At 41.8% G+C, this 22,143-nt stretch overlaps 1 protein-coding gene across 1 annotated transcript in view; it reads right to left on the bottom strand.

Moving 5' to 3' along the window:
* Nucleotides 1-22,143, bottom strand: part of PIP5K1C (phosphatidylinositol-4-phosphate 5-kinase type 1 gamma) — a gene marked incomplete at its 5' end in the record, with an annotated part of 125,677 nt that overhangs the window by 41,475 nt on the left and 62,059 nt on the right. Inside the window, 11 exons of the mRNA XM_030217986.1 lie at nt 1,228-1,329; nt 1,577-1,606; nt 1,777-1,915; nt 2,856-3,014; nt 4,084-4,168; nt 5,180-5,228; nt 5,374-5,457; nt 7,013-7,218; nt 8,393-8,692; nt 12,100-12,252; nt 15,589-15,706. Of these exons, the coding sequence (XP_030073846.1) occupies nt 1,228-1,329; nt 1,577-1,606; nt 1,777-1,915; nt 2,856-3,014; nt 4,084-4,168; nt 5,180-5,228; nt 5,374-5,457; nt 7,013-7,218; nt 8,393-8,692; nt 12,100-12,252; nt 15,589-15,706 (1,425 nt within the window). The remainder of the gene's footprint in view (nt 1-1,227; nt 1,330-1,576; nt 1,607-1,776; nt 1,916-2,855; nt 3,015-4,083; nt 4,169-5,179; nt 5,229-5,373; nt 5,458-7,012; nt 7,219-8,392; nt 8,693-12,099; nt 12,253-15,588; nt 15,707-22,143) is intronic.

Raw genomic sequence — 22,143 nt, 5'->3', positions numbered from 1 at the left:
TGGTCATAGAAGGACTTTTACACCTTACGAAATGCTCCAGGACTGTGGATTCTCTTGTGACTGAATCACAGCCAGCAACTAGAGGAAAGTAAAAAGGAAGGACAAAACAGAGTTGCGTAACAGTTCTCTGTGGACAGATGGATCTTTTAGCTAAACAAGTGGTGATGTCACTGTGACAGAGCTGACCAGCTGGATTACTAGCACAGAAATCTCTAGAACATATTTCTGCACATGCGCGGGTATTCCTGCCTACTATGCCCTTACTATACTTACCATAACTTGTCAGTTCATCATCTAGCTTGTTTCAAATGCGAGCTGGGAGGGCAAGTCTGTGTGGCTGAAAGATTCATCTGTCCAAAGAGAATACCTGTTATAGATATGCAACTCATTTTTCTCCATGGGCAGTGTAGACCTTTGAGCCACATAAATAATGACTCTCAAGCTGATGGTTGCAGAAAATAGTGTTCCTATTTTAGCTAGTTTGTTGGTCTGCAACCCACAATGTTGGTGGCAGTGGAAAGCTGAACCATTTAGAATAGAATTGAACACCAAATACTGAATCTGTATTTGATGAATAGTCCAGACAGCAGCATTTTTCAAAGGTGTGAACGGTGGACCAGGTGGCTACTTTGCTCTCTGCATCTGCTTGTGTGTGCCTCTGACTCTTCGAGTATCAGCACTTTGTTAGCTGTCCATATTGCAATAACAAAAGAATATACTACCAGCTATCTAGTTGGCTAATATTTTTGTTACTAGGTATTGATGCCGCTTAGGAACAAAAAGCCAGGTTGGTATATTCAATGATTTAGTTCTATCCAAGTAGCACTGGAGGGCTCTTGCAATCCAATGTAAGAATGAGCTTCACATGTTCATCGGAATGCAGAAACAATTTATTTTCCTCACTACACCTGCCATGGCTCATTTTGCCTGCTTTATAAGCATTGCCTATATTGGATTCCTTTGTTTTCTTGAGGAGTCCAGAACAAGGTCTTGTTGCTACCGAAGAAACAATAAAACTGACAAATAACAGTATGTTCAGTAAGGGTTCAGTAGGTGAGAATACCAGCACAAGCACAGAAATCCCTTCTAGATATGTCTATGCTAGAAATCCAGCTATTCAACTCCATCACCATGACGTGACTCAAGATCCATGCTATCCATGGAGAATTCCTTTAGCAGCACTGCTACAATTGATGACTGCCACAGATCTATCTAAAGGAAGCATACCCTTGCTCATCCTTAGAAATACTGGGCTCAGCCTCGCATTTTGTCTCCAGCTCCACTGTGATTTGTTGAAGTCCATCCTCGATCCGAATCTCCTCATGAGACCTGTGATGCCAAAACAAATGAACAATGCAAACCTAAGATCTGTTTTAACACACTATATTTTACCTGACCTGAGTTTCAAACCCAGAACTCCAGATGTAATAAAAGGTCAGCATATTAAAGCCACCCTGCCTGCTACACCCCTGCTAGATTCTATATACCATGGTGGAGAGTTCACGTGTCTCTCCACCCTCGCCCACTACCTCCACCAGGATACAACCTAAGAAAGAATAAAGTGTATCTGTCATACCTGACATGTCCAGAGGAATAGGTGCGTCTCCTACAAAAATCACAAAATAACAGATTAATCTCAGTGGGCTCATCCTGTACTTTAGCAACAATGAATTCCTTCAAGGCTGTGCCTGAGAAGCATTAATTCAAACCCATTACTAACATTTCCATGCATTCTTGTTTTCTTCCCTAAAAGGATCTGGAAGAGTGAGATCTTACCTGTATCTCGGCTGCTCCGAGCTCTCAGAAGGAGAGCGCTCTGGAATAGAAAGTGAGGTTGATGAGAGTGTAGTCGCTATGGAGGCGGTGGTGGCTTCCTCAAAAGAAGGAGGAGTACAGGGAAGAAGGTCGAGCCTGCCTGCTCAATACACGAGGAGAAAAAAAGATAAGCACCTCTATGAAGATCAAAGTTCTACCACATTGGGCTAATACACTGCCAGGACCAAATCACCAATGCACTGAAAACACTATTAGAATTCCAACTAAAAGAAAACTCGCAAAAGATATGCCACATTACAAGCATATTGTGTATGTCCATTTTCAAAAGTTGCTTTCATTACTTTTGGCCCCTGTGGTCAGTTTCAAGCCATGCAATGAACAGAGTAACTGGTTTATAGACTGTGGGCCTGATATTCAGCAGCTCTCACCAGGATAAGTGCCACTCACTGGGCCATACCCTAATTTTCACCCCAGCAGTATTTGGGTAGTGCATTTCAAGGATTCAGCACTGGCAACCAGATTAACTACACAGCAGAACAGCAATCCTAACTTATTTAGATAGTTATCCAGTTACTGGTGCTGAATATCTACAATACCCAGAAAGCTTTTGCACTCAGTCTATAGCTGGATATTTAGTGCCAATTATCCAGGCAGTGACTGGTGCTAGATATTCGGGTATAAATTTAAATGTCTCGGTCAGCATTTAAATATCCAATGCTCACCGCAGTGTTTAAATTTTAGGGGGAAGGGGGGTTTGCAGTAACTGAGCAGAAGGTGTTATTGGGACAACAGTGAGAACTGTTAATAGAAAGTCAATGGCAGGAAGAGTCCCTTCATTTCCCGTAGAAGGAAACACACAAAGGGGACTAAAAGACAAAAGCTAACTCCTGTTTATAAATTTGTTTCTGGTACTGAAAAACAGTAAATGATTCCATAATCAATAGGGTTTTCCTTCCTCATCATCTCTTGAGTTGTGGAAAAATTACATCTCTCCTTCACTCCCCCCTCCCCCCAAAACACTTTCCTTGTAGCGCATATAACACTTTTCTCAAGTGTTTAATAATTTGGGGTATTCTTACCCTCATCCTCAAGTGTAGGATAACTGCGAGCTCCACGCAGGTCATATTTCTCCTCTGCCTCACTGGGAATCTGGCTTGCTGAAAATGCGGCCATCGGTCCAGCATGCTTTGGACCCAACAGGGCACTGCGTCCTTTCTTAGATGGTGATGATTTCAGTGCTACCATGGAAAGCCAGAGACAATACCTTTTATTTTTTTTTTAATTAGTAGATTCCTTTGACACTGATTTTCTAACACTATAGACTGCTTGATTTGCATAACAGCCACTATAACGCCTATGTTTACTAAGGGGCGCTATAGGTGCATTAATGGTTTTAATGTGCGTAAACTGTTAACGCGCCCGTAGAAATGTATAGGCGCGTTAGCATTTAACGTGCCTTAATTTTATAAGCGCGTTAGAAACGCTAACGCACCCTTGTAAACATACTCGTTTGTTAAGACTAGAGGACAGAGGTTTTCAATACTTTTTTATTTTTTGTTAAATGTATCTTTTTTTAAATAGTCACTGTAATTTGATGAACCACAAATAAGAAAAAAAAAACATTTAAAAAGTGTTTCTTCCACATCTGACCCTGAGAAAGAAGTTATTAGACAAGCAAAGTGCTGCTATTTAGGGCTGTACCGAATATTCGTATTCGATTCAGCCCCAAATACATTATTTGTATTTGGCTGAATAGCGATTTAAATTCAAATATGAATAATCTAGGGCTCAACTGTGATAAATCCTACTGAAAGATCTCTGATTTTCACACTGTTTCTTTTATTATTTGTTCTGTTAAAACTCAATGCCCATTATTAGTATTCAGCCAAATATTTTTCATTATTCGTATTTGGCTGAATAGTAGAATATGCTATTTGGTACAGCTCTAACTTTAATATTTAATGAGAAAATATTGCAGGCAACGTGACAGGGACATCAAAGCATGGTGCATGGAAGAGAACAGACCAGAGCTAGCCAGTAGGTGTAAACATTTATAGCTACAATTCAGTCTAAAGCGAAAAAAAAAAAGGGGGGGGGGTAAGAAGGGCAGGGCTTTATTATGATATCAAAATTACGCTATCAAAAGATATGCTAGACTTCAGCATCTGAGCACCAAGTGAGGTAACACCAACTACATAGAGAACATAAGGTAAAAGATGTGTCAGATACGCTCAAGGACCTGGGGAAGAAGAGGATACAGACAGAATTCAAATCTCTGTCCAATTGCAAAAAACACTGCATACTCACAGGAATTTTTTCGGAATACGGTGTTGCTCATGAATTTAAAGAATCGCTCAGCATAGAAGCTGGGCCTGTGCACAGACACCGTGTCCTAAAAACACCAAGAAAGCGAGCCATGATTTATTATGCTGTGGTATGACAGTAAAACCTTCAATGAACAGGTTTATATCATTCTTTAGGTGCTTTTTTTATCCATTTCAGAATGGAGCAGAATCAAAGCTATTCTTGGAAAAAATTTGAAGTAAGATAATGGAGCACACTGTTGCAGGGCTGATTACACTGCAGTTGACTGCAGGCACTAGCTTTAATAAAACAAAGAGGTTCTATCACTACAAAACAAAACCCAGTGGAGTTGAATAAGTATCTTTGAATCTGAAATTTGATTAGAAACCCATATAACTTATTTTTAAAAAATGAAAGCTGAAATAAAGGCATGACTATCTTCATACGCTCCTAATCAACAGAGCAGTAAGGTGCTGAAAGAAGTGTGGCAGCAGCTGATTGAGCCTGGGAACCAACATTTAAATAAAAAATTGGATTTATATATGCTATGGGAAAGAGCTGGGTGATTAATTGGTGAGATCTGCCTCCTCTCTAGCTGCAGTTTCATGATCTACAAGAATATTTAAGACCCTGAACTTGTCTAAGATGAGAACCAGATAGGGGGAGGACAGCATTGTTAGCAGTTATGAAAGAGCTTGCTTTGACATGGGAGGACAGTTCAGCCTTAAAAATGTAAATGTAGGCTGGTTATTACTAATTCTTTCCAATACTTCTACCTACTATATAGGGTTTTGGAATTTTCTTGTAACATCATCATCATCATCATAATTTTGGAGTCTGGTAATTCACGGATTTAAAAAACCTAACACTGTATGTCTCTTTTAGAAGCAAATTTTCATAGCCAGATTGTCAGGTGAAAACTCCCCCCCCTCCTAAAAAAAATAATAAAAGGATGCCTGGTAGTGATGAGCTGGGTAACCTAGTTAATAACCGCTATTTTGAAAAGACTCCTCAAGTGGACTTTGTTCACTGTTTCTTTAGTCCAATGCAATACTAACAGGGAAAAAAAAAAATCACATTACAAAAGAGCAGCACTAACCCCATCATGGACCAAGGCCTTCCACGTGTGTTCCAACTTCTTGATTAATCTAACAAAAAAAACAAACAAAAAAAACACTAATTTTATTCTTAAGACACCCACTTACTCTTCACATCCAACTGTGCTGTGAACTGAAAATGTTCAACCAACTTCAAAACAGGTGAGCAGGTATTAAAACCAAAGAAATCATCTACCTGTAGGACTGCAGGATATCAATGATTCCGATATAAAGTAGGAGGCGTTCTCCCCGACCATTCACTGCTGGGATGCCACCCATTCTAGGGGGGAAAGGGGGGGGAAGGTAAGATTCAACAGGATTTCAATTTTGATAGATTATGGAGTAAACAGAGGTGGAAACTCATTACTGAGAGGAAGGAAACAAAACAGATGTCTAGGTGCCAGAGCAAATCAGTATTATTAATTCTAGTCTCTCCCTAATCCTCCCAGTACAATCCAGGAACAAGCATCCTCTATCCTGCATCTTTTCCTAAGCTCATCCCCACCAGCCTAGTCCTATTTTCTCCCACAACTCTGCAGTCTTGTATAGCACCACCACAGGAGAGCTGAGGATTTCCCACATCTTTTACATCTTGGTGAAATTAAGCTACACAGTATCCAAATCCCCACGCTGGTCTTGCAAGACAAGAGACCAATGTCAAGTGCAGCTCTTTGCATCTCAAACTCACTTAGAGTTGGTGCAGTACCAGTAAGTAGCAACTGATCTGTAAACAGCACTGGGAGACACTGTGAAGCAAGGTGGGAGGGAACATAACTGGCTAGCAGGTTACCTGAAAAGGATAGGGGCTGTTGAGAAAAGAAATAAGGTATATTCAGTGAAGGATAGGAGGAAAGCAAAGAATAAAGTTTGTGTAAAATCCCCCTCCCCCAGTCTAAGCAGAACTCCTAAGTTATGGCAGTAAGGTACCATGTTATAGTCAAACTAGCCATTGAGCCCGTTAAAACGGGCTGGTATTGGGGTTTTCGGAGGTCGACGCTGGCCCCCCCACGCGTGGTCGCCACTACCGCCGCCAGCCCTCCACCCGGCCCAGGCCCTCTTTCCGCTACTGAATTTACATCCATTCGCCGGAACGCAGCAGGGCAGATCAGCTGAGCTGCCGTCGGCCTTCCTTCTCTGCTTGTGTCCCGCCCTCGTGTGACGTAACATCAGCGAGGGCGGGGCACAGGCAGGAAAGGAAGGCGGACGGCAGCTCAGCTGATGTGCGTGCTGCGTTCCGGCGAATGGATGTAAGTAATCAGTAGCGGAGAGAGGGCCTGGGCCGGGTGGAGGGCTGGCGGCAGCAACACCGTGTGGGGGGAGCGGTAGTGGCGACCTCGGCGGCTTTGCGCAGTTTCCCTCTCTGTCCTGCCCCCGTCATCACATATTGACGCGGGGGAGGGACAGAGAGGAAAGTCTCTACTGCGCATTTGCGAGTGAGTCGGTCACTCGCCGTTTATATGTTTCATAATGCATGATCTAATGCCTCTCACTCAGATACTGAGAACTGAAGGATCCATGGATGGTATTTGGGTAGGTGTAAACAGATTTCACCAATTTAACAAGTCTGACCCTGGCACATATTCTGAAAAAACTGGTGGCAGTACAAAAACTGCTAATTTTTCCAACTACATTCCTATTTCTTTCTTACATGTTATCTAACAAGGCATCTGAAGGGGTAACAACTTAAAAATAACATTTAAAAAAAGTAACATCACATCAACATCAATATTTCAAGTTTCATCCTCCAAAACTACTAGACATCTGTCCCATTTAACATGTCCTTAAATCATATAATTCCCTTTAACAAATTAACATCTTTGACTGTTGTGACCTACGTGTCATCAGTATCTATAGATTCCCCTCGAGCAGCACCTCCCTGGATGGATTCCATGGCAGTAGAATACAGGGCCTTTTGACCGATGGGTCGCTTCTCATCCGACATGCTTTGGTTGCCATCATTCTGTCGCTCTCGCTCCAGCAGGTCCAGGTTATGCACCCCAAGCAGCAGGCTGTAGTCCATGATTTTAAAACTTTCTAATACCTACAAAGGTCAGGGTGGAAAAAGCAATTGGAAACGATGCTGCTTCACTGAATGGAGTGTTCCAGGAAAAAGTGACCAAATTATTCTGTCTCCATTTCACATAGCAGTTATAGCAAGAACAGAAGAAATATAGACACTTACAAAACTCCTGGTGACTATGAACATTTATCAGTCAGAAAGTAGAATCTGGACTTGTTGCTTCAGGAATGGTATATGTAGCTCCGATGAGCCAAAAGAATGGTCAGGGAGACGACATCACCATATTTACTGGTATTCCACTATGTGTAAAGTACGTGGTAATCTTGCAGATAACAGATTGGACTAATGAGAGTTTATGACCATGTATCTACTATTTGGAATAATGCCAGGTGCTTGTGACTAGGGATGTGCATTCACTTGAAATAACATTTCTCATGTCATTCTGTGATCCCCTCCCCCCCCCCCTCCAAAAAAGAAAATTTGTGGTGGTGGTGGTGGTGGTGGTGGGGGGGGGGGGGGTTGTGCATCTTTAATAGTGCACTCTTTACAAAAAGAGGGCATACCCTTTCTTTGACAATGCATGCACATGTGCCCTCTTACCGCAAGAAATAATCCTCCTGTAACAAAAACAAAACAAAAAAAAAGAGAAAAAAAAATCCTCAAACAAAACAAAAATTCCCATAAAAGACACAGGAGACAATATAAAATGAAAAATTTCAAGCTGCACAAATAATTGTAGGCTGGACTGACCATTGTTGGAACAGGGTACTGGGCCTGATGGACCTTTGGTCTGGCCCAGTATGTCTGCAGTACTACAGGCAATTTTCATCACTAGCCATGAATCCTGGAAATCAAATTGGTAACATTCTTGTTTAAACTCTTCCTCTATCCCACCCCCAAGGACTGTGACAAGGGAGCAATTCCCTTTCCTGTATACAACTAAATCCTTCAGACTTTAACCCAATTGCTCATAATACTCTCTATGGTACACATCTGATGTGCTGGCTGCAATGTGTCCATGACTCACTAACATGGGGGATGCTCCCAAAGGAATGCCAGTTGAACATTTTAAAATACCTTCTTTCATTTTTACACTGGAATAATTCTGCATATTCTTTAAAAATACAAAAAGCACATTGAGTTTTCTATAAAATAAGGAGAACCTCGCCAATGGCATCATCTGCTTCTAACTCACCAGACAGTCTCTCTGCAGAGTTTTCACCAGGGCACTGAAGGTGTCTGCATCCAGCATTAAACCCTCTGGCATGTCCTGCATGAAATCTAAGTCCTTGAACGTGGGGCTGGACTTCTCCCGCTCTTTCTTGGATGCCCGTCGTTTGTAGGTTGAACCTTTCATATCGTACTTAAGGTGCATCTTAACTACTCTGGGCAAAATGTTGTTCATCACGACCACCCGGATGTTCTTACCGCCTGACTGCACACAGTACAAGCCGTAAAACTTGGGTAATAAGGTCCGTGGGTTTTGGTTCAGGTTCTATGGAGCAAGAGGAGGATTTAAAATATTTTATGCACTCGCTCATCGCCGCCGCCGCCCCCCCTCCCCCCCCCCCAAAAAAGATGAAGGTTAAGCTGCATGTAAAATAGCAGGGGGGAGAAAGGAGAGGGAAGGGGAGTAAGGTGCAAGGGAAAATATTCAGACTCCGTGATGGAGAAGCACAATACAAGTTTGATTCTCAAACTCCAATATATGTTCAGGAACTGAGGGATAAGAGTGATAAGGCATAAGTATAGAAGAACCTGAACTTTCTGCCTTACTTTTTCAAACATATTAAACCTTGTTTTTCCAGGTTCAAGCATTTAAGTCGAGCTGTGATCATACTCCAGTATATCTTAAGTATTGTCTGTTAAATTACACTTATTGCCATGCATTGTGGGAATGTCACTGTATTCAATCTTACCGGAGATCTATACTGAGTTTTATGACACGTATCCTGGGTTAAAATATTCACTTAACCCGGTGGGAATTTTATTGGGAAAACTATCGGTATTATCTCTAGTATACAGCAATTTAAGACTATGTTGAAAACACAGCTTTTTATGAAGGCTTTTGATAGTTATAACATGTGGTTGGGATTTTGTGACAGCAGTATTATTTGTTATGTATATATTTGAAAATTTTAATATGTATGTTTTTATGGAAACCGCTTAGGATATAAGCGGAGTAAAAGTGGTTAAAATAAATAAATAAATAAAAATAAAATAGTCAATATAAGAGGGAAAGAGGCAAGGACTGTGTTTGCCAAAGACTGTATAGTGGGGACAAAAGGTATTTTACAGTATTGGACACAGGCAGTCACCTTCCTATTTGGCACTGGCAAAACAAACCACATATTATTCCTTTTGGAACTGCAAACTGCGAGACATTCATTTAAATGTCAAACACAGTTTGTATCCATATAAGACCCTTATAATCAAGTGCTTGCACCCAGAGCTCGGAGCTTTGTACTTAATAGTTTGGGAGATTTTCTATGCAGGTATCTTATTATCCTTAAGCTCTTATGGGTGCAAGGGAAAGGAAGGGAGAATTTAAAGGGAAAGGGTGGTTATTTGGTTTGATTCTTATAGCACCCCCCCCCCCCCCCCAAACAAAAAAACAAAACATAGTTCAAGCCCTTCAAAACAACAAAGATTTGGTGAGATTAGTAAATTATACGAACACATTGAGATGTATAACCCTGTATTAGTAGATTTATATGTTATTCATATTGCTCAATAAAAATTGTTTAAACCATAAAGGTGAAACCCTGGACACCAACCTTAAGGAGATTATGAGGTAGTGTTTGAATGCTAAAAGACACATGGCAATACAGAATGTAATAGAAAGCAGAAACCAAAAGAATTTCCAGCTCCAAAAAGCCACCCCATTACAGCCAGTTAGATCAATCCCTTCAAGCAGATTTCCTTTCCAGTCCCAGATTTAGTACCAAATATGTCTTGCCAACTAAGAACAGACAGCAAAACACAGACACAGACACACACACACACACTCACAAAAAAGCTTTTGGCATTGTTAGCAGACAGATGTAACTAAGCCAAGTTAAAGGACTCCTCAGGCTTAACATACTGAGAATCTTCCCTCCCTCACTAAGGAAGTCACGAAAAGCCCCCAGTTGGTACAATATGAATTACCAATAGCTAACAGGAAACTGAAAACAATATGCATGTGGTTTTAAGAGTCACAAGCAAAACTTATGGAGTCTCAGGACATGCAAAGAAAAGAAAGGACTGGCTCATGATTTTTAGAAATTCCTGACATGTGTCCACATCAGACAGAAAAGCAGTGTAGTACAGCTACAGTGGTTATAGACTAGAAAATGGCCAGCAATGTTTTCCAGAAACTGAAGAAAATTCCTCTTCCCATAAAACTCTCTAGGGGCCAATGGTACTTTGATTGTTCTGCTCTACCTGAACCAGTAAAAAAGATAGACTTCTTCAGTCATGCAATATTAGTTCACCCCTGAAGCTCTAGGAACAGATACCATTTTCCTGTATTTCTCTCATGCATAAACTGTCCAGTTTCAGTACCTGAGGGACTTTGTGACAAACTAAATGATGTGGACAGTTATCACAACGCATATTAATCAATAAGATTCAAAGAAAAAAAAATCCACCTTTTACTACAGCTCCTTCCCCTAACACCAGTTTCTCTGAGAGTCAAAAAGCCCATAGCCAAGACAATCACAGATAAAATGAGGTACTTTAACAATCCTCCCTTGCTACAGAAAAGCTGCAGCACTCAGGAGGAGCCCATCTTCTAGTTTGAAGTAGGAGCCAGTCAGCGGCAGCAGCTCAGGTGAATAGAGTCAGTGTCAACAACTGCACTGCTTTATGGCCACCCAAGTTAACCTTGGGTTCCGCCAAATATCAATTCTGTTTATGCCACTGGTCTGAAGGTTCCTGCAACTGCTTTCTGAGGAAGCTGCTTTCATCTAAATGTGCATGGTAAGCACAGAAGTACAAAGAAAATCCCTTTAGGAGTTTGCTAAGTAATTTCTATTTGTCTTGTGGTTTTCCCACTGGAAAAACAAAAAGTGATCCATGGTCCGAAAATTCCAAACAGAAGAGGAAGAAATGGCCCTGAACGGACAGTTTTAACTTATTCATGGCTAGTCCCCTCTTCAGCATATCTTACTCAAAATGCAAAGCAACGAGGTTAGCACATTCACAGAGACACTCCCACTTATGCTTTCCAGGTTTCTTATGCTCAACACTGGGCACTTGAGTTAGTCTTGATTCACTTAATAGAAACACAGACTTTCATGTGGCCACGGGAACTGGTCATTAGGATTTCACTGTTTTAAATGTCAATTTTTGCTACTGCTTACTATACACTGCAATGGCCAAGTCTCCCCTTTGTAAACCAGCTGAAAGGAAATACAGCTTTCAGGCTGATAAATATCTTTTTTTTCTTCTTAAAACCATAAATCTTCAAATTGTTCATTCTCCATCAAATTACAAAAAGATAAATAGGTCAGAAGGTGGAGGAGCCAATGCAACTTATAAGCCACTGTGCCATATGAGGACATTCAGGCTCATGGTGGAACCACCACAATTTGAATATTACAGGTAAATTCAATATAAATTATCACAGAGGCACATTATTAAACATGCTGCCATACATTTATGGAGAGACGATCAGCCTTTGTAAAAATGTTTCAATTTCAAAAGAGTTTGAAGCAACAGTAAGATTTGCAGGGGCAGACTGACCCAGTCCTTATAAACTGTCACTGCAGTACATTCTGCTACTTGAAGGTCTCCGTTGAAAAGATAAGACCACAAGTATCAGAGCACAGAGAGTTGGAATGTTATATTCCTAGATTGTCCCAGAATCCATGATAAGCTGGGACCAGCTGGTCCGCATATGCTTTATCTCATACGTACCATGTAATAACCTGGGAGCAGTTTTTGCAGGAATTCTGCCTCTTTGTGCATCACTGTTTTAATGATAAACTCATCATCACTGGTTACATAGAAGAGGGAGCCGCTGGCACCAGGGTTGGAGAGTTCAATCAGGGGCTCATTGCACAATGAATACTAAAGGGGAGACAAGGGAGGAGGGGGAAAAACACAAAAAAGTAAGATTTATTGTGAAGGACAATCTTAAAGGAAAGCAATTGGAAGAATCAGTTAGTAAGAAGCAATGGGACTGAAATTCAGTCTGTGATGGTCAATGGTTTTTTAAACTGCCAACAGCCATAGGAGGAATTAAGTCCAGATATTCAATATTGGGCCATGTCCAGGCATCGGCACTGAGTATCTGGGTCATCTCCTGACCTGAAATTATGTGGGTGCTGGCTTTCACTGTTGGTATCTGCATAGCTAAGACGACAAAGATAGGGACTTCCTTTTGTGTGGTCCTATATAACTGTTCTTTCCTCTCTCTTATTTTCAGTCATACGCTCTGTAGTGGTGCTACCATAAAAAAAACAAAAAGGCACACAACTGCTTACAAAACAGTAGATAAAAACAACAAAGCAGTGGAATCAAATGCATTTATTTGGAATAATACCAGAGGCCACGTTTCGCCCTCAGGCTGCGTCAGGGGTACAAACTATAAAAACAAAACACAAATGTAAAAACATATATAACCATTTAACAATGTCATAAGCATGATTCAACTAATAAAAAGCAATTATTTAAAACGCAATTATTTAAAAAAGATTCAACATATATAAAACAATCCTTCAAAAGTTCTAAAAAACATGTATGGACCTACATGATATCATCTATAAAACAAATATTTATAATTATCATTAAAATCATACATCATGTAAAATTTTTAATCTACAATTACTCACATCACATTTATACTTCTCGATAAAAAAATGTTAAGATCATACAGTTAGAATCAAAACAATTCACTGAAGGGAAGAAATTTCTTTATACATATGTATAAAGAAATTTCTTCCCCTCTTCATTGAATTGTTTTAATAATTATAAATATTTGTTTTATAGATGATATCATGTAGGCCCATACATGCTTTTTAGAACTTTTGAAGGATTGTTTTATATATGTTGAATCTTTTTTAAATAATTGCGTTTTAAATAATTGCTTTTTATTAGTTGAATCATGCTTATGACATTGTTAAATGGTTATATATGTTTTCACATTTGTGTTTTGTTTTTATAGTTTGTACCCCTGACGCAGCCTGAGGGCGAAACGTGGCCACGTGGTGCTACCATATCCTGGTGAGATGAAGAATACTTTTCCAAGTACTAATATTTTAGAATGTCTAAAAAATGGTAACACCTGTGGTCAAGAGGAGAATCAATTGATTTTGTTTTCACAGGACATGCTTTATAGTTTGCTTCTATAAAAATGGGCCTCTGGCTATAAATTTAAAATGAAATCTGCAGGTTCTGTATGTGAGTTTAGCAGAAGACTTGCAGGTTGGATTTGTTCAAGTTTCCCATACCTTCACATTTAATCTCTAATAAAATGTTCACAGTCTTGGAAGGATTCTTTCAAAAGCTGGCATCATTAAATATTGCTTTCCTGTTATGAAGTGCATTTATTGAACTGCATTTGATTTGTTAGCAAGCTTTAAAAAAATTAGTGCATATAAAATTAACAGGTCTTAACTTATGAATTAACACTTGTACAGTTTGCATGTGTTCATTTTTTTTAAATTATAGTTTACTAAAGTCACAAAAAAAAAACCAAATCTGCACATCTGAAGAACGCATTACCCTCCCACCCCTACACCCACCCAAACCTAAAGCTACAACAATATCTGAACAAGAGCAAATACCATCCCACTTCAAGTCAACCATGTTATTCCTTCACGATGACCCAGAGGACTAGACAGCTGGCACACATACAACAAATTCCTCCCACCCTCTTGCATGTGTTCATTTTGAACATGAATGTGTAAAGTGAACCAAAAATTCTAAGAAAATCAAGGAAAAAAATCCACATTTTCCTAACAAACTGACATTTTCTTTTTGCCTGTGCACATATCTACTTCCAGTCTACTTATCTATGTCACCTCCCAGAGCTCTCCATTCTTCTGCACTTATTTTCCTTAGCAGGAGACTTCAGCATGCACAACAATTTTGTTTATAAAATCACAATCTCAATACACATTTCCAGATCTGCTGTGCCTCACAAGCAACTGCTGTAACTTCACTGAGAAAAGTAATAAGATCAGCTTTCCAATCATGCAAAACATGTGCAAGAATCAAGCATAATGGTGAGTTAACAGGGCTACTGCCTATGAAAAATCTTAGGAATGCTTGAGGCCAGCAGTGCAAGATGCTAATTACGTGACAACATTTAACACTAGCCTGCTGGCATAGTAGCAACATAGTTAAATTACTGGTGAATAACATGTGATAAAAAATAAAAGATGATTAAAGATGTGCAGCTGTTGACATGATTTTAATTTATGCAGACAGCACAAGATAAGATTACAGCCAAACCTCAAGTGTGTGGGTTGGAGGGGATGAAGGAATACTGGAAAACTGAAGGCATTCTAGTCATCTGACTGATGGGCAGCTTCCAAAATATTATTTTCCACCCATTAAATCACTGAAATGTAACAAGTTTACAAAAAAAATCAAAGGTTCTTGGTTTCCTAGTTCTTTTTACATTTCCCCTTCCAAATGACAGGAAGCACACAATTCAACAATTGTGCCAGACTGGTAGCATTGTATTGATATTGCATCAGCACAGGAAAATGTAATTAAAGCATTTTCTCCCCATACCTCTTCCCGATACACAATGCATCATAAGGGCTGTCCTTGATGGCTTGTTTCCCTCCCTAAAATTAGTGTCACCTAAAAGGGCAAGTGATCGTAGTGTGTACTGGGCAGAACGAGGTGAAGAACAGGATTGGGATATACCAAGAACTAAAATCGAGCAATTACTCAAATCTCAGTATTAACCATTCAAACATCTCGTGTACAAATGCATCACCAACCCTTTCCCAAACTGGATTCAGGCAATGCTTTTTACCCCCCCTTCCCTAGACCATCATCAAAATGGCAGGTGTATTCTTCCTCTCAAATGCACAGATTTCTCTTTGAGGATGGAATGGCTACATTAGCTATGTGTTTATCCCCCAACTTAATTGACCTTTCACAATGTATTGTCCTATTCTAGACCTCCCTGAACATGATCTTTTCCTAGCACTATCACAAAAATCTGATGAACAAAAACACTTGCAAAAGGTTGACTTTATTCACATAAGTCTCCTTGGACATCAGCTATAATGCAAGCATATATTTTAATAATTCTACCCAGTACTTCTTGGCTGCTACATTTCTTACAATAATAATCCACACCATGAAGTCTGGAGCTCCTTTTCCTTCACAGATTTAAATTATGCACCCTGCAATATTTCTAGATCTTAGAGGGCAGAAACATACCAAATAGTCATCTGGACGAATACCAAAGAGCTCTCGAAAGTACCGGAAAGCCACAGGTGCATAGGTTTTGAATCTGAAGTCTGGGTAATGATGGGCTGGTGTAAGGTTACTTCCTTCACTGTACAGAAAGGATACATAAGTCTTAGTGCCAAAGTACAAAAGAATTTCCTGCTTAACTCACCCAAAATAAAGGATCTCTTGATACCCCCCCCCCCCCCCCCAAATACTGGAGTGTATTCATCCTCCCACCTCTGCAGGTAATTTCTCCTATATAATTCATACACCTAGAATAGCATTTTAGAAACAATTTACAAATCAAAAAGACATCCAGGTTGGGACATCACAAGTTCCGCTAGTATTGAGGAATGGAAGTTTGTGCAGGGTTATGCATGGTGGGGGCATCTGTTTTAGAACCATAAACATATAAAATATCAATGGGGTCGAAACACGTATATAGGTATGTACCTATCTTCACATACACATGTATATTCTGAAACAGCAACATACATGTGTATATGACAGCCATTTTAGAAACGAACACATTGTCATTCCCAATGCTGTCAACAGAACCATATATCCCTTGAAAGTTTTGCTTTCTCGGGAAGGGGGGGGGGAGGAAACCACTAGGGGATTAAGGGGGTGACCAGACCCAATACCTCCAGTGGAGTGCTGTTCAATAAAAACACATTTCTGGAACTTAGATGTCCCGTGTAGCAAACAAACCCCAGTGTTGATCTGTTTGGTCAGAGACATGCATTCCCATTCTGAAATGGGGAATACTTGTTTATTTTTTGCCTTGCCCTGGTCCCAACCAAAACACTCCCAGACCACATCCCCTTGCCAGATGAACATCTGAGTTTTAGACATGTATATCCCAGCTTTCCAAAACCAGGATTTAGACGTGTAGCAACCTGTAGCAGGTGTTCTCCGAGGACAGCAGGCTTTATATTCTCACAAGTAGGTGATGCCGACCCTGGTCCAGAATTTACAAAAGTCTAATGAGAGCTTTGTGGAGCATGAGACATGCTCCACTGCGAATGCGCGAGTGCCTTCCCGCCCACCGTGCGAATGTGATCACCTCAGTGTTATACTACAGTAAAAATAACAAAGGAGACAACTCCAAGGAAAGATGGGACTGTGAGAATATAAAGCCTGCTGTCCTTGGAGAACACAGTACCTTTGCTTTCTCCGAGGACAAGCAAGATTATTAATTCTCACAAGTGGGGAATCCCTAACATCCAGGCTCACCAAAAACAACAAATATTGGCCAAGTGGGCCTCACAACGGCGAGGACATAACACAGATTAACCTGAAACTATATATAGTCTGAGTAAGTGCGCAGCCTGGAACAGAATAAAAAGGGCCTAGGAGGGTGGAGTTAGATTCTACACGCCAAACAGATTCTGCAATACTGTCTGTCCAAACCAACTGTTGCGTCGGGTATCCTGCTCAAGGCAGTAGTGTGATGTGAATGTGCGGACTGAAGACCATGCCGCAGCCTTGCAAATTTCTTCAGTGGAGGCTGACCTCAAGTGGGCTACTGATGCAGCCATGGCTCTGACATTATGAGCTGGGACATGACCCTCTAGGGCCAGATTAGCCTGGGCATAAGTGAAGGAAATGCAATCTGCAAGCCAATTAGAAATGGTGCATTTCCCTTTGGCGACCCCCATCCTTAGGGTTACCATATTTGCCCTAAGAAAAAAGAGGACACGTGCCCCGCCCCCTGACACACCTCTTCTCCGCCCCTGTCCCACCCATGCCCCACCCCTTGCCCCGCCCCCTATACAAGACTTCAATGGAAGTCTCGGGAAGCTGCCGCTTCAATCGTATTAGCGTACATTCACCATCCACCTTTTGCCAGCTCTCTCCCCCCCCCCCCGCCCCCCCTTACACGCTTCTAGGTTCCCTTCCCTTCCCCCAGGCCGGCCCCAGTTTTCTTCTACTTCTCCCCCCCTTCCTTCCCCCACCTAGACTAGTTTACAAATCTCCAGTACAGCCTTTGCTGTCCATATAAAAATGTATTGAGTGTTTTTAAAACTGTCGATGTAAGGAAATTTTCATTTTGAACCCCGCTTTGATGCTGTTATTAGGACAGGAGACTTTTAATAAGTATATAATCACAAATGCATGTATTTGTGATGCTTTACTATGAGTTTGCATTAGATCTAGGCACAACAAAAAAAACCCAACCCTAATTCTTGTTTAATGTGGGATATAACTGCCATAAATATGTAAATAAATAATTAGAAAGAAACTCTGAATGTTGACCACCTGATTTTTATACCTTGATGTCTTTACCAGGAGAAACAAAAATCTCTGCAGTGCATGAATATAACACATGCTAAGGTGTCCTTATAACCAGCCCCTCCAAATAACACACCGTTTATGATTTATAACAAATTCCTACAATACCTATGAAAAGTTATTCCGTTATTTATACTTCCATCTGTGTACATCCGTGTGTTGCACAAGGCAGCATGCATGGGCCACATGGCAGCCTACCAAGTTACCTACCAGCTCCAGACCAGTACCATCCGAAAGAAAGTGGCTCTGACCCCGGACTCAGACAGGGAGGCCGCCCTTGGAGGAGAGACAAGTCGGAATCAGGATTTAAAAAATTGACCTCATCGTCGTCGATATGGCAGCGGCTGTGCAGGCGGCAGGCACTAGAACTGAAGCGCTGCACTGCGCGCCTGCCTGTGTGCTCGTGCAGGAGGACGGACGGAGGGCGGATCATTTTAATCAGCTGACTGGGGCGGGCGGGCTGGGCTGGCTAGCGCACACGCACGGACGCTGCACGTCGGCGTCGGATGACGGGAGGAGTCGAGTCAGGAGGAGGAGAAACCCGGACAAAGCCAACAAATCAGGAAATCCGCCCGGACTCCCCACGGCGCCCTCAAAAAGAGGACATGTCCGGGGAAATCCGGACGAATGGTAACCCTACCCATCCTGTTGGGATCAAAAGAAACAAACAGCTGGGCAGACTGTATGTGGGCCTTCTCTGCTCCATGTAGTAAGCCAACGCTCTCTTGCAACCCAAGGTGTGCAAGCTGCTTTCCCCAGGATGGGCGTGAGGTCAGGGAAAGATTGTTGGAAAGACAATCGACTGGTTCAGATAGAACTCCGACACCACCTTAGGCAGGAACTTGGAGTGCTTGCGGAGGACTACTCTCTTATGATAAAACTTAGTATAAGGTGCAACCACTACTAAGGCCTGAAGCTCACTGACCCTACAAGTACTTCTGATGGCACAAATTCAGTGGCTCGAAAGGAGCTGTCATCAACTGGGTGAGAATGACGCTGAGATCCCATGACACTGGTGGATGTTTGACAGTGGGCTTTGACAAAAGCAAATCTCTAATCAAGCAAAAAACTAGAGGCTGTCCAGAGATGGGCTTACCCTCTACATGTTGATGATAAGCACTAATTGCACCGAGGCGAACCCTTATGGAGTTGGTCTTGAGACCAGACTCTGATGTAGAAGGTATTCAAGCAGGGTCTGCGTAGGGCAAGCAAGGAGATTCTAGGGCCTTGCTCTCACACCAGATGGCAAATCTCCTCCATTTGAAAGAACAGCACCTCTTAGTGAAGTCTTTCCTGGAAGCCAGCAACACCCGGTAGACACCCTCCAAAATATTCAAGGAAGCAAATTCTAGGCTCTCAACATCCAAGCTGTGAGAGCCAGAGACTGGAGGTTGGGATGCAGATGGTCTTGCTTGAGTTTCAACAGTCTTTCCCACTAGAGGTATGGGAGGAGACGCATACAGAAGACCTGTCCCCCAACTGAGGAGGAAGGCATCTGATGCTAGTCTGTTGTGAGCCTGAAGCCTGAACAGAACTTAGAGACATTATGGTTGAGCTGAGTGGCAAAAAGATTCACCCGAGGGTGGGGGGGAGATGCTCGGAAGATCTTGCGGACTATGCTCATATTGAGAGACCACTTGTGAGGTTGCATTATTCTGCTCAGTCTACCAGGGTGTTGTTCTTGCCCGCCAGATAAGTGGCTCAAAGGAATATGTCATGTTGGCAAGCCCAATGCCACATCCAGATGGCCTCCGGACACAGAGGGCATGATCCGATGCCCCCCCTGCTCGTTGGTGTAATACATTGCAACCTGATTCTCTGTTTGGATGAGAACAATTTGGTGAGATAGCCAATCTCTGAAAGCCTTTAGAGCTTTCCAGATCGCCCAGAGCCCAGGAGATTGATCTGAAGATTTGTTTCCTGGGAGGATCAAACTCCTTGAATGTGAAGCCCATCTACATGAGCTCCCCATCCCCAGAGAGATGCATTCGTCGTCAGAACTTTTTGTGGCTGAGGAATTTCGGAATGGAAATCCCAGAGTCAAACTGGATCGAATGGTCCACCAATGAAGGGAGTGTACAAGCTCTGGCGATACTTGGATGACATCTTCTAGACTCCCCGTGGCTTGATACCACTGAGAAGCTAGAGTCCATTGAGCTAATCTCATGTGAAGACATGTCATGGGTGTCACGTACACTGTGGAAGCCATGTGGCCCAACAATCAACATCTGCCGAGCTGTGACTTGCTGAGAGGTATGAACCTTGGACGAGAGTGTGACAGATTGTGTGCTCTCATCTCCGGGAGGTAGTTTCAAATCATCTGAGTATCAAGCAGAGTTCCTATGAACTCCAATTGCTGGACAGGGCGGAAATGGGGTAATTTAAAACAAACCTTAGTAGCTCGAGCACCCGGATAGTCATCCGCATGGACTCCTGAGCACCCTCCTCCGAGGTGCTCTTCACCAGCCAATCGTCAAGATACAGGAACACATGGAATCCCAGTCTGCATAGTGATGCTGCAACTACCGCTAGACATTTGGTGAAAACCCTAGGAGCTGACATGTGGCCAAAAGACAACACGCGGTACTGAAAGTGATGTGTTCCCAGCTGAAATCGAAGATACTTCCGGTGGGCTGGATGTATCAGGATGTGAGTATATGCATCCTGTCACGAAAAGCCTAGTCACCCACCTGGAGTTACTCCGCGGCCACTTAGAGGGCCTATCCCCAGCACAGCTCAGGTCTGCCTGCACCTGCTGCTTGTACTCTATACTAGCACCCTCCACCCACCGACTGGGTCACAACCGCCTCTGGGTGAGTCTCCTGCTCTCAAATTATCCCGTGATTTCTAAGTTACTAGGGGCCACACTTCCAGTGGTCCCACAATTCCCAGGAAGCGATCACAGACCCCCCCACACAAACCACCAGGATTCTTTATCAGTCCAGACAGAGAGGCAAATTATTTATTGACTTAAAAATTGAACAATGAACAAACACTGTGTAATCAGCAGAACAATAACAGGTAACTGAAATATGGATCAATTATAACATTAACTAGACATTTGTATACTGTCTCAACAGTACCTGAGAAGATCAGGATATAAAACTGTTCACAGAGCCTTAGTAAAGAGATCTGTCTGTATCTTCTCCTGGGCTAAGACTGAAGCAAAGCCAGTACTTCTGGTTAATTTTTCAAACTCCAGGCTAATCAGAGCCCAGTCAACAAGTTGTAAAAGTATACTGCTGCTTGCTTCCTGCTTGTGTTAATGAAAAAGAACATTCAGCTCCCTAGAACAGCTTTATAGCAAAGAAACACCACCTGCTGGTCAAATAAGAGAAATACACTTCAGCACATAATTAAAACAGGAAAATATCTAATACATTTTACAGGCTTAAAACACACTGTTTCTTCACACATCCTTTAAGTCCAGAAAGCATAGTCAATTGTCTTTCTGAATCATTGGGAGAAGGGTACCCAGGGAAATTATCCTGAACTTTTTTCAGACTAGGAATTTGTTCATGGCCCTTAGATCTAGGATAGGACGCATCCCTCCTGATTTCTTTTGCACAAGGAAGTTCTACAAACTGAAGAGTAGCAAATCTCCTGGACCAGATGGTATTCATCCCAGAGTACTGATAGAACTGAAAAATGAGCTTGCGGAGCTATTGTTAGAAATATGTAATTTATCCTTAAAATTGAGCGTGGTACTGGAAGATTGGAGGGTAGCCAATGTAACGCCGATTTTTTAAAAAGGTTCCAGAGGAGATCCGGGAAATTATAGACTGGTGAGTCTTGACATTGGTGCCGAGCAAAATGGTAGAGACTATTATTAAGAACAAAATTAGAGAGCATATTTAAAAGCATGGATTAATGAGACAAAGTCAACATGGATTTAGTGAAGGGAAATCTCGCCTCACCAATCTACTACATTTCTTTGAAGGGGTGAACAAACATGTGGATAAAGGGGAGCCGGTTGATATTGTGTAAAGTACCTCATGAAAGACTCCAGAGGAAATTGGAGAGTCATGGGATAGGAGGTACTGTTCTATTGTGGATTAAAAACTGGTTAAAAGATAGAAAACAGAGTAGGGTTAAATGGTCATTATTCTCAATGGAGAAGGGTAGTTAGTGGGGTTCCCCTGGGCTCTGTGCTGAGACCGCTGCTTTTTAACATATTTATAAATGACCTGGGAGTAACTAGTGAGGTAATTAAATTTGCTGATGACACAAAGTTATTCAAAGTCGTTT

This window comes from Microcaecilia unicolor, chromosome 11 (genome assembly GCF_901765095.1).
Source record: "Microcaecilia unicolor chromosome 11, aMicUni1.1, whole genome shotgun sequence".
In the NCBI taxonomy this organism is placed as follows: Eukaryota; Metazoa; Chordata; class Amphibia; order Gymnophiona; family Siphonopidae; genus Microcaecilia; species Microcaecilia unicolor.
The sequence above is the reverse complement of the archived record's forward strand: the minus strand, read 5'-3'. Positions and strand labels throughout refer to the sequence as shown.